Source organism: Amblyomma mixtum, chromosome 3 (assembly GCF_055824585.1).
Source record: "Amblyomma mixtum isolate Tamu chromosome 3, ASM5582458v1, whole genome shotgun sequence".
In the NCBI taxonomy this organism is placed as follows: Eukaryota; Metazoa; Arthropoda; class Arachnida; order Ixodida; family Ixodidae; genus Amblyomma; species Amblyomma mixtum.
In genome coordinates this window covers 280821827-280845696 of record NC_143014.1, presented here as the reverse complement: position 1 = coordinate 280845696, position 23870 = coordinate 280821827, and the positions used below count along the sequence as shown (strand labels likewise).

The window sequence follows — 23870 nt, the reverse complement described above, 5'->3', positions numbered from 1 at the left end:
CGGACGCTGCCGAAATAGCTGAGAATTTTAATCAGTATTTCTATGAGGTGCTTTCAGAATTAGATGAATATGAAATAAAAGCAGCGGCTGCATCAGAGGAGGGCATTGAAGTGACTCGTGAGGGTGTCCTGGCGATGCTCTTGAAACTGGACACTAAAAAATCCGCTGGACCCGAGGGTCTTCCGAATGTATTTTTGAGGCGATGTGCAGAACAAATATCAGGTTCCCTCACAGACATCTTTAAACTATCATTAGCATGCGGAAAACTTCCTTCAGATTGAGAAATAACACGTGTGGTTCCTGTATATAAAAAAAGGTGATCGATTGTCAGTTTCAAATTATCGGCCGGTTTCCATAACATACATTTGCTGTAAGATGTTGGAGCATATTGTAGCCGGCTACCTGCGAAAGTTCCTGAGTGATCATAATTTTCTGTCTGATTGTCAGCACGGGTTTAGGCAGGGGTTATCGACAGTTACTCAGACTGTTCTGGCTGTGCAGGACTTTGCGCAGGTGCTTGATATGTCCGGGCAAACGGGCATGGTTTTTTTTATTTCAGTAAGGCTTTTGATAAGGTGCCACATGGCAAACATTTCTATTAAGATGGAATGTATGGGTGTGCCTTTTTTATCATTCAATGGATTCAAGCCTACCTTACAGACAGACGGCAATATGTGGAAATTAATAAGACCGCTTCAAGTGTTGTTAGTGTTCATTCTGGAGTTCCCCAGGGAAGTGTGCTTGGGCCATTGTTGCCACATGGCAAACTTCTCTATAAGATGGAATGTATAGGTGTGCCTTTTTTTATCATTCAATGGATTCAAGCCTACCTTACAGACAGACGGCAATATGTGGAAATTAATAAGACCGCTTCAAGTGTTGTTAGTGTTCATTCTGGAGTTCCCCAGGGAAGTGTGCTTGGGCCATTGTTGCCACATGGCAAACTTCTCTATAAGATGGAATGTATAGGTGTGCCTTTTTTATCATTCAATGGATTCAAGCCTACCTTACAGACAGACGGCAATATGTGGAAATTAATAAGACCGCTTCAAGTGTTGTTAGTGTTCATTGTGGAGTTTCCCAGGGAAGTTTGCTTGGGCCATTCTTGCCACATGGCAAACTTCTCTATAAGATGGAATGTATAGGTGTGCCTTTTTTATCATTCAATGGATTCAAACCTACCTTACAGACAGACAGCAATATGTGGAAATTAATAAGACCGCTTCAAGTGTTGTTAGTGTTCATTCTGGAGTTCCCCAGGGAAGTGTGCTTGGGCCACTGTTGCCATAAGCAAACTTCTCTATAAGATGGAATGTATGGGTGTGCCTTTTTTTATCATTCAATGGATTCAAGCCTACCTTACAGACAGACGGCAATATGTGGAAATTAATAAGACCGCTTCAAGTGTTGTTAGTGTTCATTCTGGAGTTCCCCAGGGAAGTGTGCTTGGGCCACTGTTGCCATAAGCAAACTTCTCTATAAGATGGAATGTATGGGTGTGCCTTTTTTATCATTCAATGGATTCAAGCCTACCTTACAGACAGACGGCAATATGTGGAAATTAATAAGACCACTTCAAGTGTTGTTAGTGTTCATTCTGGAGTTCCCCAGGGAAGTGTGCTTAGGCCATTGTTGCCACATGGCAAGCTTCTCTATAAGATGGAATGTATAGGTGTGCCTTTTTTATCATTCAATGGATTCAAGCCTACCTTACAGACAGACGGCAATATGTGGAAATTAATAAGACCGCTTCAAGTGTTGTTAGTGTTCATTCTGGAGTTTCCCAGGGAAGTTTGCTTGGGCCATTCTTGCCACATGGCAAACTTCTCAATAAGATGGAATGTATAGGTGTGCCTTTTTTATCATTCAATGGATTCAAACCTACCTTACAGACAGACCGCAATATGTGGAAATTAATAAGACCGCTTCAAGTGTTGTCAGTGTTCATTCTGGAGTTCTCCAGGGAAGTGTGCTTGGGCCATTGTTGCCACATGGCAAACTTCTCTATAAGATGGAATGTATAGGTGTGCCTTTTTTATCATTCAATGGATTCAAGCCTACTTTACAGACAGACGGCAATATGTGGAAATTAATAAGACCGCTTCAAGTGTTGTTAATGTTCATTCTGGAGTTCCCCAGGGAAGTGTGCTTGGGCCACTGTTGCCACATGGCAAACTTCTCTATAAGATGGAATGTATAGGTGTGCCTTTTTTTATCATTCAGTGGATTCAAGCCTACCTTACAGACAGACGGCAATATGTGGAAATTAATAAGACCTCTTCAAGTGTTGTTAGTGTTCATTCTGGAGTTCCCCAAGGAAGTGTGCTTGGGCCATTGTTGTTTTTAATATATGTCAATGATTTAGTTACGGTTGTCCCTGAAGATGTTTCTGTTAAGTTATTCGCAGACGACTGTGTAGTGTATAAACAAATTTCATCCGAACATGACCACAGCTCTGAACAAAAAGCAGTTTTTGCCATTGAAGACTGGTGTCTTAAATGGGCTATGGAACCTAATAGTGCAAAAACTGTTGTCTTACGTATAACTAGAAAAAAGTCTCCTAGTTTACTGCCTTACCTTTTTCGCGGTGAGAGGATTTTGGAAGTTGAGAAATATAAATATTTAGGTGTAACACTTGACAGTAAGTTAAAATGGTCATCACACATTACTAATATTTCTACAGCCGGATTGCAAAAGCTATGGGTTTTACGAAGAAAGCTAAAACTGCCCCAGCACACATGAAAAAATTGGCTTACGAAACTTGTGTGCCGTCTTTACTTGAATATGCTTCAGTCGTGTGGGACCCGTACACAAAAAAGGACATAATGGTCCTTGAAAAAGTCAATAGGAAAGCGGTTAGGTTTATATACGGAAAATACAAAAGAGAAGACTCGCCCTCGCAATTAATGATGTCAAATAACATTCCTACACTAGAAATCCGTCGAAAGATTAATAGATTGGTATTCTTGTTTAATAGTTGAACAGGTATAAATAAACTGAAGCTTCCGGAGTGCATTAAGCGTCCTCTAGTGAGAAGGACTCGGAACGTTCATGAACATTCAGTTACTCCCCTTTTCGCCAAAACTAACAGTTTTTAATACAGTTTTTTCCCTAGAACAGTGCAAGATTGGAATTCATTACCGGAATCTGTTTTTTTCTCGCAAAATTTTTCTGATGCGTTAAATTGTCTACTTACCTGCTAATATTGCTTATATGTATGTTTTGTATCCGTGTGCTGCTAATATTGTATAAGTTTATTCTTTTGGTTTTATTCCGTGGTATCCGTGCGCTGCTAACATTGTATAAGTTTATTCTTTTGGTTTCATTCTTTGGTATCCGTGTGCTGCTAATATTGAATAATTTTATTCTGTTTTGTTCTGTAACAATGTAAGTTCACTCCTGCTTGGGCCATGCAGTGGCCTGTAATATTATAAAATAAATAAATAAATAAGTATGGTGCTGTCTGCCACTGCTGCTGTGGGGCGTGCCAGTTTCCACTGACTATTTGCTCTACAGCCACTGTGCTTCTAGCTCATGTGTCCTTCGATTCCACAGTTCTAATATGCAAAAATGTGCTCACTGTGCTACAGGTACTATAGTGGACGCTTGACGGTCCATTCTGCAGCAGCACCTTTAACCAGACAATTCGTAGCATAAACTAGCAGAAAGCTAAACACAAGCTATTTGGATAGTCAATGCAGTACACTTTTCTTCGAGATTTGCAATGAAGCGTCTTAAATAAGCATTCTACGGATTCTACATTTTATTGCGACCTGGGGAACTAGATTAAATTTGATATAAACATCTGGCAACAATCACCTTTGGTCACTAATTTCTGAATATTTGCAACAATTTGTAAAGAAAACAAAATTCCTTTAGCTTTTACTGCAAAATAATCACAATATGATCTAAAGCTTGCATAACAATTTTTGTTTGTTTTCAGAAAATACTGGCCACCCTGTGACAATCTGAAAATCTGGCAACATAAAAGTAATAAATAAAGCTCGGTGTGCGCTTACAATCAATTTAATGTTTTGCCAAAAGAAGGAAGAAAAAAGTGCAATTGTCTTAGACTACAATATCGGAGGTAACTTGCGGAGTAAACCTACATGTTCTCCCTCACTTCAAAAGTCAGGGGGCACTGCAAATAAAATGAGGAGAAAACAAAACTGTACTATATGCAAAACTAGTAAATATTGGCACAAGAGATCCCTGAAATATAAAAACTGGTTGTAAATATAAGAAAAATGCATTCTCAGTGGAGAGAGGGATTGAAAAAATTTGGAGCAGAGGTTGAAGGGAAGCCGCCAGAAGAAACCTCAACTGGCTCAACCACGCCGTGAGGGGAGGGGTGGAGGACTCTGGATTATTTTTGACTGCTTACCTTGCACTTTGGTTTCATAAAATGAAAACGGCATTCTGGAAGTTTGAGAAATACAAGCCCACTGCATAGATCAGGCATCGAAGATAACCTCTGCAAAATACTAGAGCCATGCTTGCCGTGAACAGCTGTAAAATTCAAATCAAATCCTGTGCGTTGTTTCCGTCGAGAAGCAGTTTATGCTATGGATTGTGCATTCAAGGTTCAAGTGGTGCTGCAGCCCGGACCGTCAAGCGTCGACTGTAGTAACTGTAGTAACGTGAGCACAGTCTCTCTTGTGAGAACTCCGAACTCGACGGACACCTCAGCTAGAAGTGCGGTGGCTGTGGAGAAAAATGTCAATGTCAACTGGCATGCCCAGTAGCAGCAGTGGCAGACAGCACCATACTCCTTCACTGACTATTTCTCAGACATGTGATGTGTCTGCCTGTGCAAGGGTGGTGGGCATTTTCTCAAATAAAAAATCTGGAGGTGTGAAAAAGTAGTATATTCTGTCATTCATGGTAGGGATCCAGATGAATAGGTGGTCGAATGTGAAACGCTATTCTCGTCTCCGTTTGTGTCGTTCAGCCAGTCTTCTGCCTTGCCGATTCACCGCTCTAAATAGTGCTCTCCTGGCGCAAGTGAAAATATTATCATGCCAAAATATTTCCGGCAAATCTTTAATTGTTTGAGTGCATTTGAAAGTCAGCCTAAGTATGAACTAATTATCTGATCTCGTTATCATTTTTGTTTCCTTCATATTATGGTCACTTGTATAAATGTGACAGCCTATACATCTAAGGGTGCCAGTTAGGAGCCGAACTTATCATTTTTTTTCTAGGTGCTATTTTTCGCAACGTATATCGGTTGTTGTTTCATTGTTTGCCAGTGTGTATTTTTTTACATTATTTTAGTCAAGCCGGTGAGGGAGGAACAAATATGCCTTCTGGTTTGGTGCAGCTGAAAGCTAGGAAACACTCAGGGAGCAAATCTAGCCTTTTTCAGTTAGTTCCAGATTGGATGGGGTGGAGGGTTCGGCTCATTACCAAGAGTGACAATTACTTCAACCTAAGAGTCGGGCAGTTCTGACTTTACCCGGGTACTCTCAGTTATGATTGTTACGATGTGTCTTTTCTAGTAGACATTCATTAATATGTTTCTCGACAAGGGCAACGTTGTGTGGAAGTGAACTGTGAAAAATTAATTCATATATATTTTTCGAATTTGAACCAAAATGGAAGTTTGACAAGGTTGCAGATCAGCTACTGGTTTGCACATAAAGTTTGAAGTTCTCTTAAAGAAGAAAAAATTGCGCTAACATTCGTAGGTATTCTACACTTCCCACCCGAGGAAAAGGATTAAGAAGGACCTTAATTGCAACTGCCATCAAGACATTTGTTACTGAGATATGCGCTACCCCGTTTTTAAAGGCGGAAGCATTTAATGCTCATCATTGTGAGCAGGAGTTGTCGACAGAAATGTTATGCTTTTCAATTGGTCGCTACATCATAGTGTGCAAATTTCAAACGAGGCCAATTGTACTTTGGCTAGTAACCATCCAACCAATTAAAGGGATGGTATAGTGATGCTCCAAGTAAAATAAATAAATAAATAAAACTGAGTAGGAAATTGGCCTAGTTGGGGAATTGAAAAAAGGTCTCCGGAGTGCAAGATGAGCATGCTAACCACTCCGCCTTGCCAGCTCGTTGGTATGGAATGAACAAAGGTACGTCTAGTGAGTACGGTGTCTTCGCTCACTACCATCTTCCTCCCTACCCTTATGGCAAGGCTCAGGTTTCTGCTGAGATATGCGAGACAGATTCATTTCCTTTCCTCAAAAACCAATAAACCGACAAGCATGACGTAGAGTAGAGCCGAACGGGTGGTGGTGTTCTATGGAGTCCTTGGCAGCGTTCCAAGACGCTGTCGCGTTCTACTGTTAGAGGTGAAGCTTTACATCTTAACCACACATCAGTGACACAAGCAGCAACACCGTGCTTAAGGCTTTCGCCTCACCATAATTTATGTCAAGAAAGCGCCCCCCTCGATTTTTTTCGCTAGCGTACATCTGTGAAAATTAATTTAGTTGCTCTTTTTCAAGCATCTATAGTAATCATTTTAGTAGGCACGTCAAATGATATCAGATCTATGAATCACCAAATGAAGTTCTTATTCTCATGTTCTTCAAAATGCACTGCACTTAAGTGCCTTGGACGGCATGGCCATGATCCGTGGCACTTGTAGTGAGCGTCTTGTGTTACGCACTCCGCCATTATCTATAGAAAAAGTACAAGCACACAGGAAGGTGGAACAGAACCTGGGCTATGCCAGCGAATATTCCCTTTAGCCTCCCTCACCCTTTTTACTGAGTGTACTGCCATTGCCAGACGATTTGCAGCAGCAGTAAACATTACAACAGTGTGAAGGCCTTGTTCGCTTCTTTTGAAAAGCTCTTTTGCGTTGTACACCTTATTTGATACACAAATATTTCACCCATAATGTAGACATCAAGAAAAGGCCTTGCTGATTAATAAAAGAAAGTACGAGAGTTGGTAAGAATTCACCACAGTGCAGCAGTGCAGAAATCGCACATAAATGAGCAATTAACTTTGTTTCTTGCTTTTGTGTGAGCTTTCACTTGGTTTCTGCTTTTTCTTTTGAAGTGAAGCTGTCTGCTCGTGGAAGGTGCGCTTACCCTTCTCCAAAAATCACTTGAAGCCATCCCTTATCCCTTCCACACCGTGTTCATCACCAGCTTTTCTGTACATAACCACAAATGGCTGAGCACCTTGACATCAACTTGGACTTGTGTTCGAGGTTCTACCCAGGTCCCATCGGCGCTGATAAGCATAAGCCAACAAATGTAATAACTCCTCAAAATTTCCCCATAATATCCTCCAGGAGAGTTGGAATCTCACAAAAAACTGCTCTGAATTGCTGCGTGGAGCACATGTGACCTTCTTCATTATATTTCTTTTTGTAGCGGCTCATTCTAAGACACCCTTCAAAGAATAGGGAACTGCCTTTTGAATTATCATAGAACGATTCCTTCCTGATCTACCTCTTACAGTAATGATGTAGTTCTATGCTATGCTTCTTTTCTATTGAATTAATCTAGTTTTTATAATCTGCGGTTTTTTACGTCTCGTTTAATGCTGTTTATTTCTTCGTCCTTGTGTCCAGGATAGTTACAGGATAGGTTAGTAGTTCTTCTCTGCCTTTGTGAGTCAACCCTCTTTGCTTTTAATCTTGACTTAACTGCTGCCCTCAAGCACAGAATCGCATTTACTAAAGATAATCCCGGCGCCATTATTCCTTTATAAATTCGTACCTCCTAGTACTACATTTGTTGTACACCCAAAATGCCCTATGCTTCATTATTTCAGCATCTCTTAAACCATTTGTGCATCACTTGTATCATTGGAAAGTGCCACGCCTGAATTATTTGTTTGAAAACTTGTGAGCTGTCACATTCACTTAGTCCAAGTTGCTTTCCTGCTTCTCACTACATGCTTATTGCATTCTCTTGATTATGCACATTTTCGGAAAAACAAAATCAGCTTCAACTATATCTCTTGTTGTGAAAACTTTTCTACCTAGCAACATCATTCACGGAAAGGACATCAGCATGATTGTACGAGATGTGAGCAGAAGGGTGCAAAGTGGACATATACTTTTGAGTGAAATGACCTGCCAAAAAGAATGTGATATTTCCAAAGATGGTTCTATGAAACTATTAAGGTGCTACCGTAGCCCAGTCAAAAAAAACCATTGCGTTCCAATTGGTAATTACCAATTGGAAATTTCCAAATGTGTTTTCGACACCATTGGAAAATACCAATTGGAAAATTCCATTTGGAAAATACCAATTGGAAATTTCCAAATGTGTTTTCAATACCATTGGAAAATGCCAATTGGAAAATACCATTTGGAATGCTCCAATTGACCAACATCATTGGAGAATACCAATTGGCCAACACCAGCAGGTCCACTCCAGTTGGCAGACAATTGATCTGCTCCAATTGTCAGGCACTAGGTGGTCCCACAATGACAGGAAGAACTGGTTTTACAGCAAATTTATTTGCAAAAAAATCCATGGGAAATATCTACATGCGCAGCAGCTGGGACCTCAGGCAGCGTCCAAGTCCTTGGCAAGATCCCTGCAATATAAGTATCACACAGACAGCATTACTGCAATGAAAAGCTGTTCACAGCAGTACTAAGAAACTAGACGCAATTTTGTATGCACAAATAAAAAAAAAACAATATGCACAAAGCAGAAATTTACTGGAGTATTTCATGCATGGGCGTGTACCAAGTACATGGGGTGGTTATATGAAGAGAAACAGCACCATGAACTATATATGTCCTCTGCTGGTGCACATTTGCATAACTGCGGCTTGGGTTTACTTGTTTGTTAGCAGGGAGTCAGATAAATAAAACAATTGTCACCTTTTTGCCAACTTCTCTATATCTGCGATCTTCTCGCTTACGAAGCGGTTGAACTGCTTCATTCCCGTTGTCAGGAGGTCAGGTGGCATGCCCTTGCCTTCTAATCGCTGCCTGTAGCAGTCTAAGAATGACAGAATACAGTGCAATCACATAAGAAATCAAGCAGGCAAGAATTAAACTGACACGTGACAAATTTTACAACTGCTTGACAAAGCTCAGAAAGGATGGACACGCTTTGGCAGTTGTGAAGCATACTGGTGAGGGTAATACATAAGTTCACGCAGAAGACAGCAAACAAATTGCTGTTACTAGATAAAATAGTTCCAACAGCTGCTTGCAGTTACCTCTCAGAACTGAGAGCTTCCATGGAGTGAGGGCCGTCTTCCTTTGTCGCCCTGGAAAGCGCGGGCAGTGTTTTCCTGAAAAAGTTTGAGCGGTAGTGGAAAGAATAGAAATTTAGGCATGAGGTTTATGAAAGCTACAATGCATTCAGTTGCAAAAAAGGAATACGATACCTTGAAGGGACCGTTCCCTCAATTCTGAACGGGTCCACACCATCATGAGGAGCTCTTTTACGAACATCGAGTCCTTTTGGAGCTCAGAAATCCGCTGCCATGCGGCTCGCGATATTTGCAACCCTTGCCCTATATCAACCTGCACAAAAAAATAAAACATGAAAAATGTCTCAAAGGCATCCATACAAAGAAAGCTGTACCAAATGGGCTAAAGAAGAGTCTTCGGCTAGATGGGGTTGAGGGCTTGGATGTGGTGCAGGTGCCACTCGTATAGCGGCCTGGCTCGGTCCTGGTTCACCTTGGCTGGGGTGGACAGGGGCTGAGCTAAGCCGCAGTGCTGGAGCTTGCTCCTGGACTGCTTGCACTTGAGACTTTGAGCCTGGTCATACACAGATGAACATTTTAGGCACTGCTACAATGATAGATAAACAAATGTACACTTGCAAGTTCTGCAAAAAAAGACAGGAAAATTTGCGCTCCATTGCCATAAATAACATACAATATTGCACATCTTTATTGTGAAGATTTAAAAATTTTCTTGCCTCAATCACTGGCTCGTTTACACTGAAACTGTACACAGAACGTGGGTATTACAGGAACTTTTGTCTCATAGTAAGTTTGTCAACAGTACCTACCTGGTTCAGCCATGCATGATGCAAACTTTTGCTTCAAAATCGACGAACCGAAAGCCGCGAACTCTGAGTTTTCGCCAAACGGCGCCAAGGTCAGCATTACAAGCTGTGCAGGTCCTTTGAAGATGCCACTGCCGCCCTTCGCAGCAATAAGGCATTGGTGGATTTCAGTTCAGCGACCTTGCCGCAGACTATTACAGAGTTGCATCATTCGTGGCTGAATAAGTAAGCATCGTTGTAAAACTTCTACTAGACAAAAGCTGCCACAATGAGCAAGCTCTGTGCTCAGTTTTACGATAAACGAGCCACCGGTTGAAGTGAGCAAAATTTTCACGATAAAAATGCATAGTACAGTGCAACTGAAAGGAAATATTGATCTCCTAGAAAGGTCTGCATGCAGATAGATGTTCGCCACAGAAATCTGAATGTAACAATTCATACCATTGAGGGAAATTATGGTCTCCTGGAGCCCATAATTAAGCTTCGTAATTTTCTCAATTTTTTCTTCTTGTTGGAGCAACTGCTCCTTCAATTTTTCAATCTCATTATTTTGCAGCTGCATTTTCGCGCGTGCTGCTTGAAGTTCCTCCATGAGCAGCTTTGAACCTCTATCCTTTGAAGTTCCTATCTTCTTCTTCTTTTTTTCAAGGACGGCCAGGAGGTCCTCCTTATTACTTGCCTCCTTCCGTTTTTTTGGCAGTGCTGTGCACTAAGTAAAAGAAGGCATGACACAAGGCAACAATTAGCAGTAAAAATCACTAAAGGAAAACAAATTCTACCTCTTGTATCTCTTCGTCACTGTCGCTGCTCTGCAGGCACTTCTGAACCCGCAGGCGGCTTGTTTGTATTTTTCCAAAGATTTCCACCTCAGAATCTGCAAAATATGCCATTTTGATTTGTACTTTCGACACATTTCATACATAGCCATATAGGCATCAACTGAAGCAAGAACAGAAGTGTCGAGTGACTCAAATGACAATTAAGGCGTCGATTAGGGATAACTGGTGATTCTGAAGCATTAACAGCACCCCAAACAGCTTTCGTAATATCACTTGCAGTGCGCTTTTGGTGCTTCTGGAGCTCCGATGTTAAAAATAAGACTCTGCACATATGCTAAGGTCGTGTGAAAAGATCACAGTATTAATAAATACAAAAGCTGGGAGGCACATATACGCAATATATATATCAGTAACAAATAAAATATACCGCCATGCAGAACGTTTTCTCCTGCTTGTGAACAGTAGCATTTCTGTAAAGGCAGGCTTAAAACATCCTAACACTGTGTTTAACTTTAACATGCAGCAGCGAAATTATTTCCTCCTTCCGACATTTACTTCAATAAAGAATGTATGTGGACATCTCACTATGCTAATTTCTCTTTTTTCATGACCATACGCGTAAAACCGGTACATATTTTACCGCTGGCATCCCACAGTGCATTCAACTGCCAGGCCCAAACTGCGCGAAATAAAGCACGCTGGACATCATTAATCGCGACGTGCGTAAGCTATAGTTCCATGGAAGGATAAGCCATGTAACTGGCACACAACACTTCCGGCATTATCGGGCTGGTTGGAGCATATACGCCATTTTCGAAGGCACGCTAGAGAAAGAGATCAGCGCTACTCGATCGCCACCAAACAGAAAAGTGCAGTTGATTACCTCCGAGCATGAGAATTCGGGCCGGGTAAAAGTCTGCCTCTCCTTCTTTGTCGGTCCATTTGGCCAAGTAGGTCCGAGGACCGAAATCCGTAGAATTCGCAGGCGCGAAGTCCTTTATGTCCGCTACGGGCACCACTGCGCAACTGTTGTTATCCTTGTACCTGACGTACGCAAATGCTGGCGCATTTAAAGACATGATGATCTGAATGGGCAAATTTCCAGCAATGTCAGAGCACAGAAAACAAAAAAAACAAGCTATGCCCACAGCAACACAACGTCGCACACGTGCACAGTATCTGCGCTTCTGTGACGTAAGCGTAGGTCCCGGTGTACGAAACTGCGGAGTAATTTTTTTTTACTGCAACAACAACAAAATGCGTCCGTATACCTTTCAAAATGTCAAAATTTATATTTATAATTTTTTATGAGCACTTACTTTGTGCAGCGCTCCCAAATGTGAAATTGTGACGGCATAAAATTTTGGCTGACTGAATCAACTTGAACTTGAATATGAGGACTGTTTTGACAGCCTTGGCAGCTTGCGTTAGGATTCTAGCCACCGTACTTACGTGTGACGCATTGTGCCAGTTTTTTACTTTCTGGTTGGGACTGTTCCAACATGGACTGCTGAAACGGCAGACAGTGACGGTTGTACAGGTATTTACCTCCTTTTGTACCTGAAGAATGGAACCTGCAGAAGAGCGCCGTAGGCGCGGCCCTTATAAGACGTACCTGAGCCCAAGCTCGCTGTACGGCCCATGCAGCTTGCCAAGATCGACTGCCATCGAGCTAGAGAAAAGACGGCTCGAAAACACTGTTGTAAGTATGAGTGCCTATTACACGTAACGTGCTTCTTTGATTAAAATTTCCTCTTCTCTTGCACGCGGGGGATCTTAATTAGCGGCTCAGTGATTGCTTGTCTTTCCGACAACAGGTGCACTAACTTTACCAGACGTGATCTCGGAGCCGTTCAACGCTAACACGCACCGTAGAATGGGTTCTCTCGGCTAAACCGCTCGCTTATTCGCGCTGGAATTTGATGCAGTGATGCCTACGACAGTCTTGCTAGTTCAGTACCAAGTCTGGATGATGCATTTTCCCGAGTTGATCAGAATTATTTATAATCCGCGTCGGCTGCATGTAGCATTGCATGGCGACCCTTATTAGCATAGTGTACGTGTAGCATTCCAACGGTCAGTACACGTTCGTTCATCATATTTCATGTTTAATGGCTCTAGGAAAGTTCGTGCATGTTGTGCTGCATTCGCGTAAGTTGATGAATGTCGAGTGAAAAAAACTAGCATCGATCGCAGTGCGACCTTTAGTCGGCATCCGCCTCCCTAACCGACTGGCTGCAGCTGTTAATGATTTGGTGGTAAAATTATTGCAAGTTAACAAAAATGGCATTTCATGCAGGAATCATCTCAAAGGAGGACTATATCCAACCCTGGTGTATCCAACCCTGGTGATGTAAATTCCGTGCAGCAAGCAATGCACATTCTTCACAGCAGCTCAGTAGACTGTGACGACTCGGAATATGCTCCGAACGCTACAGCGGCAGCTGAGACTGCGTACCAGGGGATTCCCGTGGTGGATGTCGCCGTACGTGGCCGTGAGGAGCAGATGGAAACAGACGTGGCTGACAGCGTACCTGCACCCCACCAAGAGAACTCGGACGCTGCTTTTTTGGAAGCTGTAAGCACATTTCACTTTTTATCTTAATTGGCACCGAGCCTTACAGGTACAGAACTAGAAAAAAGGGTAAACAAACATTCTCCCTTCCCTGAATTCAGCCGAGGTGTAGAATCAGTGTAGCACACGTGCAGTTTTTAATTAAAGAGTATTGAACGCCAAGCCATGTGCAATTCACTTGGAGCAAAGTCATGACAAAAAAAAGTGATATATAATGCCTTACATCCCAAAGTGGCATATGAATTATGTCACTGCTGTTGAAGGCCCTATAAATTAATATATGTCAACTGTCTGGGGGCCTTTAGCAAAAAGGTGTGAAAGGCAAGGTTATGATAGAAAAACAATTGCACTTGATGGACAGTAGGGTAGTTAGTTGGAACTTACCTGTCCATGGGCTACGGAACATTTGTGACACCAACTATTGCTTTTTTACTTTTTGGAAGTGTTCAGCCTGGTGGATTGAAATCTTTTGTTTAATATTTAAGTTCGATGTGAATAATCATCAGGAAAAAAAAAGGAATTACTCTCCAATTGCCCTGTCTGGATGAGTAATACTAAATTACTGCATCAACATGGTACCATTTCTGGCTGCTGCTGAAATTCACAGTGAAGACAAGTCAGCGGCCACAGGAAAAATAGTTTTTGTCATGTCGCCATATGCAGCCTTTCTGAGGTGAATGCTAAGGTAATTTCAGGGCAGCAAATTTGAGCTCAAGGAATGATGCAGTCTCAAGTACTGTCAGACAGGTTATTTCCTGCTGTGTCATGCAGTGTTTTACATGTGCGTCACGACTGTCTTCATGCTGTGTAGATGCTGCCAGTTTATTTCTAAATCTTTTGTTCCTTAAAGTTTTGTACCATTTATATGAAATGTTAAAAAATTGCTGACTAACGGCAACAAAGGGGAATATATGGTTCTAAAGTTGTATTTTTGGACATGTTCAGCAGAGTAGTTCAGCAAATGCTTGCGATGTGCAGGACACTCCTGAGCCCGAGGATCCTGCTCAGCAAGATGTGAACAGCCCAAGTGGCACCAGTGAAGATGCAGGACTAGCTGACCTTTTTAGCGACATCGTCTCCGAAAAGGTTGTGGTGTCGAAGGGCGACATGCTGCTAATGGTGCTGAAACATGCTGTCAAAAACAGTTTGTCTCTGACAGCAGTGACAAGTTTATTAGAAATGATAAATTTGTTTTTTGAAAAGCCTGTGCTACCAGAATCACGGTATATGTTTGGAAAGCTGGTCAATGGTAGCCCCACTGATATGAGGTTTCATGTCATTTGTTCCAATTGCTCCACGTACATTGGTGAAGTTGAGCCAGGAGCCTCCTCCACATGTACCAAGTGCTTCAGGGCTTCAAAATTTTCCTCTGTGACAGAAGGGTCCTTTTTTGTTGCTTTCGACATAGAGTCTCAACTACAAAAAGTTCTAAAGGGGTGCGACATCCTCGATTTAACAGAACCCCTTCCAGATAAGGGGACATATTCTGATATATACGATGGGGAACTGTATCGAACATTTGTCTCCTCAACAGCAGATGCAGGCAACAGGATAAGCCTGATGTTCAATTCAGATGGCACTCCTATTTTTCGTTCCAGTGGCACTGCCATTTGGCCTATACAGCTGTTAGTGAATGAGCTGCCTGCTGCGCAGAGAATGAATAGGCCAGTTTTAGCTGCCCTTTGGTTCGGAAAGAAAAAGCCAGATATGGCAGTCTTTCAAGGGGCTTTCGTGGAAGCCATCACAGAGCTGTCAGAAAAAGGCTTTGTCCTTGAATACAGAGGTGAAGAGAAACGGTTTAAAGTATACTGCATTTGCTGCGCCGTTGATTCCGTGGCAAGAGCTCCTATGCAGGGAGTCATGCAATTCAATGCGTATTACGGTTGCAACTGGTGCTTACAAAGAGGCGAAAGAGTTGCCAACTCCACGAAGTACCCCGTGGAAGAAAACGAAGCAAGTGAAAGGAGTGAAGAGCAGATGTTGGAAGACATGGAGTCTGCAGTAACTGAAGGGAAACCTGTACATGGTGTCAAAACTGCCTCGCCACTTATTAACTTAGATCAGTTTCATATAGTGTGGGGATTTGTCCCAGACTATATGCACTGTATCTTGTTAGGAGTGGCTAGGCAGTTTCTTGAGATGTGGCTTGAGGACACTAGCTGCAGATTTTACATGAGGTCACGCCAAGATGACATCGATGCAAGGTTGTTGGCAATCTCATCACCTAGGTATGTAAAAAGAACACCGAGGCCAACAAAGGAGAAAAAATTTTGGAAAGCTAAAGAGTGGGAGAACTGGCTTCTTTACTATAGCTTGCCCGTATTGGAGGGAATTGCAGACAAACTCTGCGTTCAGCATTGGGCTTATCTAGTAGAGGCCCTGCATTTAATGCTCAAGAGGGAATTGGCCACCTGGGAGCTCGAACAGGCGGAGGAGCTGCTGTTAGAGTTCCATATTCGTGCACAGCTTCTTTATGGGAAAGGCTGCATGTCATTCAACATGCATCAGGTCACTCACATAGCAAAAAGTGTGCGCCACTGGGGCCCACTTTGGGCACACTCAGCCTTTCCATTTGAGTCGGGCAATGGCAGTTTAAAGAAAGCTGTAAAAGCTGCAAATGGTATACCCCATCAAGTTTGTAGAGTCCTACAGACTGAAAGGCTAATAGATAATCTCTCTGAATTAGCTTCTAAGCCAAGTGTACTTAGTTATTGTGATCTACTGGAGTCCTCAAAAACTAAAAAAACTGTGACAGTTCCGGGAGAGGTTCGATATTTTGGGCGAGGCAGCATCTATACCACACCAAGCTGTCCTGTTGACAGTTGTACTGAGCTTTTAGGTGCTGTGCAGTATGGTCGCATGATCAGGAAAGGGGTAGTGCTTACTACAAAAAAGTATGCTGCAGGAAAAAAGACGAATGACTCAGTGATTCAACTTTGTGATGCCTCTTTTGCTGTGATAGAAAAAATCATATGCAAAAATAGTGCAGAAGCATATGTCATAGTTAGGCGACTCAAATGTGCTCCTATGAAATACACGACTTTGATAGTTCGACATGTGCTTAAAGTCATAGAGGAAGCGCGATCACTGACTGTGCTACCAGTTTCAGAAATTTTGACTGTTTGCGCAGTTGTTAGAACAGGAGGAAATTGTTACGTCTCGCCAGTGCCGAGTTCGTTTACAGGGTAAACTGAATATAATGCACATTTAAGAACACCAGGTGGTAGATCAATCCAGACAGCAGCACCTAGGAGGGAGCAGTGCTATAGTGCAAGGTGTGGGACTTTTAAGGTCTGCAAGAGAAGCTGTAGCAGAGCGCTTCGGGTTAGTTTTGCTTACCTAGGGTTCTTTAACATGCAAACTCATCACACAGTGCAGTTGCATAAATGTGTGTGAAATACATCACTTAAATAATAAATAATTGCACTTGTCTTTGTGCACAAATAAATTGGTTTTTGAGGAAAGAAAATGGGGCAGTATCTGCCTCACATATCGCGGTGGACACCTGAACTGCACTGCAAGGGAAGGGAGGAAGGTGGGAGTGAAAGAAGAGGTGCTGTAGTGGAGGGCTCCAGAATAATTTCGACCACCTGGGTATCTTTAACATGCACTGACATCGCATAGCAAACGGGCGCCTCTTGCGTTTCGCCTCCATCGAAACGCATCCACCGCAATCTGGTTCGAAACTGGGTACTCTGGTTCGGTAGACTATCCACTGGCCTTAACCACTGAGCCACCGCATTGGGCTTGTACACACGGCTTTTGTAAAAAAAATTCGTAATGTGGTTAATGTGCTGAAGTAACACATAGGCTATGAGCAGTGCCATAGTGGAGGGCTCTGGATTACTTTACACTACCTGGTGTTCTTGAACACATGCTGGGATCACACAGCACAATGGCACATATTGCTTTCACCTCCATCAAGACCACACCACTATGGCCAGGAATGAACCTGGATCCTCCAACTCAATAGCTGAGCACTTTTAAACACTGAGCCAGTGTGGCAGATGACACTTGGAGGTTATAAGAGAGTGCATTCATTTGTGTAGACAACTGGTAGTTGTGTATCGTATTCTTGTGCACTTTTGTTCTTTAGTTATTTGTAATTCTGTTCTCATATGCCTCTTATGTGAGTTTCCAATCTTATACAATTCGTATTTTGTCACCTCATTGCTGCTTGTATAGAAATGCTTTTACTCAAGTTGCACCGGGCACTGTATTTATGTATTCTGCATTCTTGCAAATCCAAAAAAATGAGTGCTGTTTTCTGTTAAATGCAGTCTGCTGAAAAAGTTTTTACCTTGATGCTGTGATCTGTACCAAAGTATTCATTTGCCAGTTTTAGTACTATGTCGACTGACAATTATGTGTAGTTTATCTGCTAAGTTATTTCTGTGAAATTAGTGTAGCGTCCTTAGTTTCAAGTGTATGTACAGTTCGCAAAACATATTCTCGTGTTATTTCCACGGAAGTGTTATCTCATTGTCTTTTTTGTTGTGTGCTGTCTAATAAAGATTATGTTATACATTCTTGAGCGAGTGTTTATAGTGAGGGTGGCCTCAGTTTTATAATGTATGGTAGAGCTCAGGTAAAACTGCAGTTACAAAGTATTTTAGGTAGAATGCAGAGTTACATCAACAGTGTGGCTTAAATTGCCCAGTTGTTAAATAGCCTTAGATTCTGTTTGGCACTAAACTTGGCAGATATTGTGCACAGTTCAAACAGTATGACGAATGGATATAGGAAATGGCACAGTATGCAACGAAGTTCGATATCTTCAGTTATTAAAAAACTAGTGTGACTGACAAGAGTCAAGCATATGATGTTTTAATTGAACCTGAAGCAGATAAGAATCAAGCTTATGCAGGCCTCATGTCTAGTGTGCTGTGGTATATTTGTTCCTGAAGCACAGTGGAACCTTGAAAGAGTGAATGGACATATATCCTCAAAAAAAATCTTTTAAGAAGCCAACTGGCCCTAATTGCCAGTTGGTAATAAAGAGGAATAAACTCAACCTTTATACAATTTGACTTCAGTTAAAATCTTCAAACCAATGGGGCAATAGTTGGAATGGCAGGACGAATTGGACTCAAGGGGAAGCTGAGAGCCCAATTGGACCGTAAAATTGGAATGCAGGAAACCAATGCACACTCCCCCATTGGATTTGTGAGCTCAATTGGAAGTTGAGAAACCAATTGTACTGTCCAATTGGAATGCACAAAACCAATTGGACTCCACAATTGGATTTGTGAATCCAATTGGAAGCTGGAAAACCAATTGGACTGTCCAATTGGAATGTAGAAAACCAATTGGACTCTGCAATTGGATTTGAAAATCCAATTGGACTCTGCAATTGGATTTGAAAATCCAATTGGAAGTTGAAAAACCAATTGGACTGTCCAATTGGAATCGGGAAAACCAATTGGACATCGCAAATGGTTTCCCCAAGTCCAATTGGTTCCATTTGGCTTCCAATTGGATCCAATTGATTCCAATTGGGTCCAATTGGAAATCTCAATTGGACCCAATGGTTTTTTTTGACTGGGAGTACAACTATTCTTCGGTATGAAGACAGCTCATGCAACTGAAAACAGCTCGTGCATTTAAGCATTTACCCCTCCTTTTTATGTCCTTTCCGCTGTGCTATCTTCCCGTGAATAAAAGTGACCAATTGGCTTGCGACTGTACCTGTGTAGCAAAATTGTCATTGTGGCATTAACGTGTTGTAGTGACATCATCAACAAGAAGAAATTAAGTGTTTTGCGAATTGGTTTTCTTTTTTACACTTCATTCACATTCATCAGACCAGTAGTCTGATTCAGTAAGGTGTTTACAATGCATAGTTGGTCAGTCAAAAGGGCATTCAGCTTGGTATGCTAAGCCCTGTATTCCTCCATTTTGCCCATGTTGTTTACATACTTAAGCACACACATGAAAGTGTTTCAGGGAATAGAAATAGCATTCAGCTACTATAACAACAGAGGCATTGTATCTGCTGCTTTTGTTTTCCTTGGGCCTCATGCATATCGTGATCACTCGGCCTCATTAGATTACGTTGAGAACAATATGAAAGAAGAAAATGCGCTCCCCTCATTGAGCTTGCATGTGTGTGGCTAATATTCATGCAGGTATGAGCCGGCATCACCCAGTGCTCTTCAGTCACACCTGCAGGCTTATCCTGCTGCTGCACCGAGAGTCCAGCCAGGAGCAGGCCAAGAAGTTCACACCAGTTGAGTGGCTCTGGAAGACACCCGAGGTGTGCTGCGACAGGTGGCACCATTATGCATTCTTCATCAACTTCCCTGAGGTTAGCATCCTTGGCTGCAATCTGCACTACGTAATCCGTGTACCATCCCTTTAGCTGTGCGTTGCATTGTGGGGGTCAATTGTGGTGATAAGAACATCAAGTACCTGGTCATGGAATATAGAAACGTGACTATAATTGGGAGTATATGTTCCAAGTTGATACATTATCTCCTACTGGGTAGGGCACACAAATAGATCAGTCCAGGGGAAGATGATAAGCTGGCAGTTAATTAGTTCAGACTGGTTTATTGCAGTATTCTTAGAACAATTATTGCAATAGTGAACAGCTCTAATTCCAATTGCACTCACTCTAAAGAACGGTTTAAATAAAGCTGGTATGTGTAGGGTTGGTTGGTGCCCAGCTAGTACTGAGTGAAGGAGCACTGATCATTACTAGAAACATTGCATTTAGTATCAAATGTCTTGAGTTGGAACTAAACAGTGCCCAATTAGCCCTTAACGAGTTCAGAATGCACTTGGTACAGCTTGATCTACTGTAGCTTTGGATGTTATGTGGACATTCCACAGATGTCTGTGGTCAGTTGGGTTTTCTGGACAAGCATTTTTTGGGTATTTCAGTGGGACATGGCTCATGCCTTTTAATTCCAGAACTAGTTCAGGCATTTGCATTTTCCTACACTTCCTTTCTGAATGGCAGTATCATTTTGGTTCTGTGGGAGTCAAGCGTCACTCTGTGTCGATGGACGGCCCTTTAAGGTGACGGCTAACAACCTGGAAATTGTAGATTACTGGCCTCTTCACCAGACCAAGAACATCCACACCACATTTGTTGTAGGAGTGTTGGGTTGGGTTTATGGGGTTTAACGTCCCAAAGCGACTAAGGCTATGAGAGACGCCGTAGTGAAGGGCTCCGGAAATTTCGACCACCTGGGGTTCTTTAACGTGCACTGACATCGCACAGTACACGGGCCTCTAGAATTTCTCCTCCAAAGAAATTCTAGCCGCCGCGGCCGGGATCGAACCCGCGTCTTTCGGGTCAGCAGCCGAGCACCATAGCCACTGAGCCACCGCGGCGGCTGTTGTAGGAGTGTGCTGGCAAGGTATGCTGCCTGTTTTACACTCACAGCCTTAGCGGCTTCCAACAGTGTCTGCTGTAAAGAACATGTTATGTGCACCCACTGAAGGAAATAAAGCTTCTCTGCAACTTGCTGTAGATTTCCCTGCATGAGCTGAAGTGTAAGGATATAAACAAAGAAAAAGTTACCTGAAATAACGTGAGGTATAACAATATGCTACAGATTAGTTTATTAGAAATTTTTGCTGCTTTGTTCTATGTCAGTAAACTAGGAGCAGTCATACTACTGCTGGCCTGTTGCTAACATGCCATTTGTGTATGCATTAAGGTAGCATTGCTTGTTTCATTTTGGTCCTCTGCAACCTTAAAACTCAACATTCACTTTACATCTCTCGCTTAAGAGCTGACTCATTAATTTTTTATTATATTGAATTCTTGACAGATCAAGAGGTCTAAATAAGCTTACTTATGGTAGGGAATATGTTGTTAATGACATCCTAGTCGAAATCAAGAGAAAGAAATGGGCTTGGGCAGAGCATGTAATGCAAAGGCACGATAACTGATGGTCCTTTAGGGCATTGGAGTGGATTCCAAAAGAAAGGAAGCGTAGCGGGGGGGAGGGGGGGGGGGGGGCAGAAAATTAGGTGGGCAGATGAGATGAAGTTTGCGGGGAAAAGATGGCCACAGCTAGCTGCCACAGGGCAGGACTAATTGGAGAGTTTTGGGAGAGGCCTTTGTCTTGCAGTTTACATAGGCAGGCTGATGATGATGGCATTGATGTTGTTACCATTTTGACAAAATAGAGCCACATCTAAAGCTTGCTAATCTGGCATGCTTCCTAAAGTTGTATCTTGAGAAATATCTTCCTCTAGGCCGGAACAAAAATTACGTTCTTCACATTGACCCATTTAGTATGTTTAGAGGGACCAGAAATCACAACAGGTTGGTGAGCGTTTTCAGATGTTTGGTGCAAAATTGGTGATAAGCAGCGCCAGTGTTTTCTAATCCCATGATGTGAAGCCAACTCTGCTGCCTAAATTTAGCTGGTCATGCGGGGCCTAGCCACATGCATTCCTTGGTGGGCCTATGAAGCGTGCTGTAGATCACTGAACAGGCAGAATACAGCAGCCGCTACGTTGACTTCACGCAAATGCAACCAAGGACAACAAGATGGGATTCCACTTCCGCAGCTATTGATGGGCCTGTCTGTGTTGAGGGAGCGTACGGAATCTCCTGATGTGCTTTCCTGCCTGCATCCCTGCAAGGAGTGGCTTGACATTCCCCCTGCAGATTCACAGGCTGCTGGAATGGCAAGTGGCAGATATTTACTGTATGTGGTCTCTTTATTGCTGTCAGCATCATGAATTCTACCAGTAAATAGAGTTGGTTTCCATGGCCTGCGGCAGAGGGTGTGTCCTATGCTCAGTGATCTGGCTTCATGGCAGATGTCTTCCTTGCTGTGTTTCGGGGACTGAGATCTAGATGTCGTTGAAGAAGGTATTGTCACATAGTTTGGCTTGCATACATCGAAAGGCCCAGCTGCTTTATTCTAGTGCCATACAAAGAAGGTGCTCATGTAACAGTGAGATTTTCATGAAAGTGTATGCCTTGCTAGGAGCTTGGCCTTTTCTGCTTTCTTGAATAAGATAAGGTGGAACAGGGCTGATTTCACATCCCCAGCACTTACTGTGCCAGTCCTTGCAGATCCAATGTCAGGATCTTGGATTGCTTTTTGTGCAACCGAAACAAGCTCCATTAATGGCCACTGGCAGCCACACGAACACAGACTGATTGGACACTGGCACTGTTTTGTTTTGGAGGCAGCTATTCACAGCATCTGCTGCTCAGTGTGGTCAACTGCACAGCGAAATTTGAAGTATTCTGACTCCTGGGATTGTCACTCTTTGTGCATTAAAGAAAGTTCTGCCTGTTGGTTTGTGCTGGTATTTTTTGCAATGCCTTCGGAATGCATCGTTCATTTGAGGCTTGGAAGAGCAGACTAGCTGTGAGAGCGGTGATTGCACGGTACTGTTATGGCAAGTGAAGTTCTCATTAGCACCAGACAACATTAAGCTGCCAACTATAGGCATTCCATGCTTGTGCATCTGCTATTAGCAACAAGAATGGCAATTCTTACCTTGTGATTGCATGTTTCTGGCCACTCTTTTCATGGTGTTCTTGCAGGAAGCTACCTCTGATTCCGAGCAGCAAAGTCACAGTGGCAGCTCGGGACCAGGACACCCTCGAAGATCTCGTGTTCCGTGTGGCCTATGTCAATTCGCGCGACTTCCCCTCATCTGGTCATCGTACTGTTTCTGTGGCCACTACTGTCATGTAAGTATTGTGTCGATGTCCAAATTGTGTGTCAAATAGGTACGCAGGGGAAGTCTGCAGGTATTCAGGGATAATCCATGGATATCCGGAATCGGTGCCTTCTTGATGTCCAGTGTGTGCATGTGGGATGTGGGTTTTCGGGAACACTGGATGTTTTTTGTGAAGCCAGAATTTGGAGTTGGTACATGTAGTTTGAAAATATATTGGATCCTTTCGATCAAACTACATAAATAGATGTTCAATGTGCTGTTCTTTTTGAGTTCAGCCAGTATGGGGCCACAAACATATTTCAAATGTTTCTCATTGGCTGGCATGCCATATAGAGCTCACCCAGCAGAAGGGCTCATGGGCCTGTAAACAGTCCAAAGGTGGCAGTAGATAACTTGCACATTGCACCTGGTTTTAGCTCGCAAGCTGTCCTTAGTCCAGGTAAAGTGTTGCAGTTAATCAAGTTAATGAGAACTTTTCTTGAGCAGCAGCTAGGTCATTGTGGACTAGGACAGCACATCAGAGGCCCTAAATGGAGCCTAGTCATTGCATGTTAAATGAACATTGTTATTCTGTACTAAAATGAAGGCATTTTGAATTTGATACACTCATTGAGTGCTGTTAATTTCATTCTTTGGTGTTCTCACTATGGATTGAATATTAGCATCGGGAGAGAGGAAGATAAACACGTGATAATTCTCTAACTATGGCAGCAGTGCTGTACAGCCACTGCCTTTTCAGTATTTAGCGTTCTCCATTCTGGACCACAGAGGAGAGAAAATGGCAAAAAGACTAATTGTCACTTTCACCTACGTCACAAGTGAAGTGGCTCATTCCAACACATAGTAATGGGGTTCTAAAATACATTGAGCCAGCTTCACAGTATTGTC

At 42.6% G+C, this 23870-nt stretch overlaps 2 protein-coding genes and 1 pseudogene across 2 annotated transcripts; 2 read left to right on the top strand and 1 right to left on the bottom strand.

Moving 5' to 3' along the window:
- The window catches only part of LOC149355015 (calsyntenin-1-like), a 489555-nt pseudogene that overhangs the window by 431705 nt on the left and 33980 nt on the right, over positions 1–23870 (top strand).
- LOC149355017 (BEN domain-containing protein 5-like) lies at positions 8425–12809 on the bottom strand. Its single transcript, XM_089583596.1, has 8 exons — positions 11625–12809; positions 10742–10836; positions 10404–10671; positions 9531–9709; positions 9331–9469; positions 9160–9234; positions 8816–8936; positions 8425–8523 (listed from the first exon to the last, which is right to left on the bottom strand). The coding sequence occupies exons 1-8, from the start codon at positions 11818–11820 to the stop codon at positions 8493–8495; spliced, it is 1104 nt and encodes a 367-aa protein (XP_089439722.1). The 5' UTR covers positions 11821–12809; the 3' UTR covers positions 8425–8492.
- LOC149355016 (uncharacterized) lies at positions 11510–16747 on the top strand. The gene is made up of 3 exons (XM_089583595.1): positions 11510–12443; positions 13041–13319; positions 14295–16747. Exons 1-3 carry the CDS (start codon positions 12309–12311, stop codon positions 16503–16505), a joined length of 2625 nt encoding a protein of 874 aa, XP_089439721.1. The 5' UTR covers positions 11510–12308; the 3' UTR covers positions 16506–16747.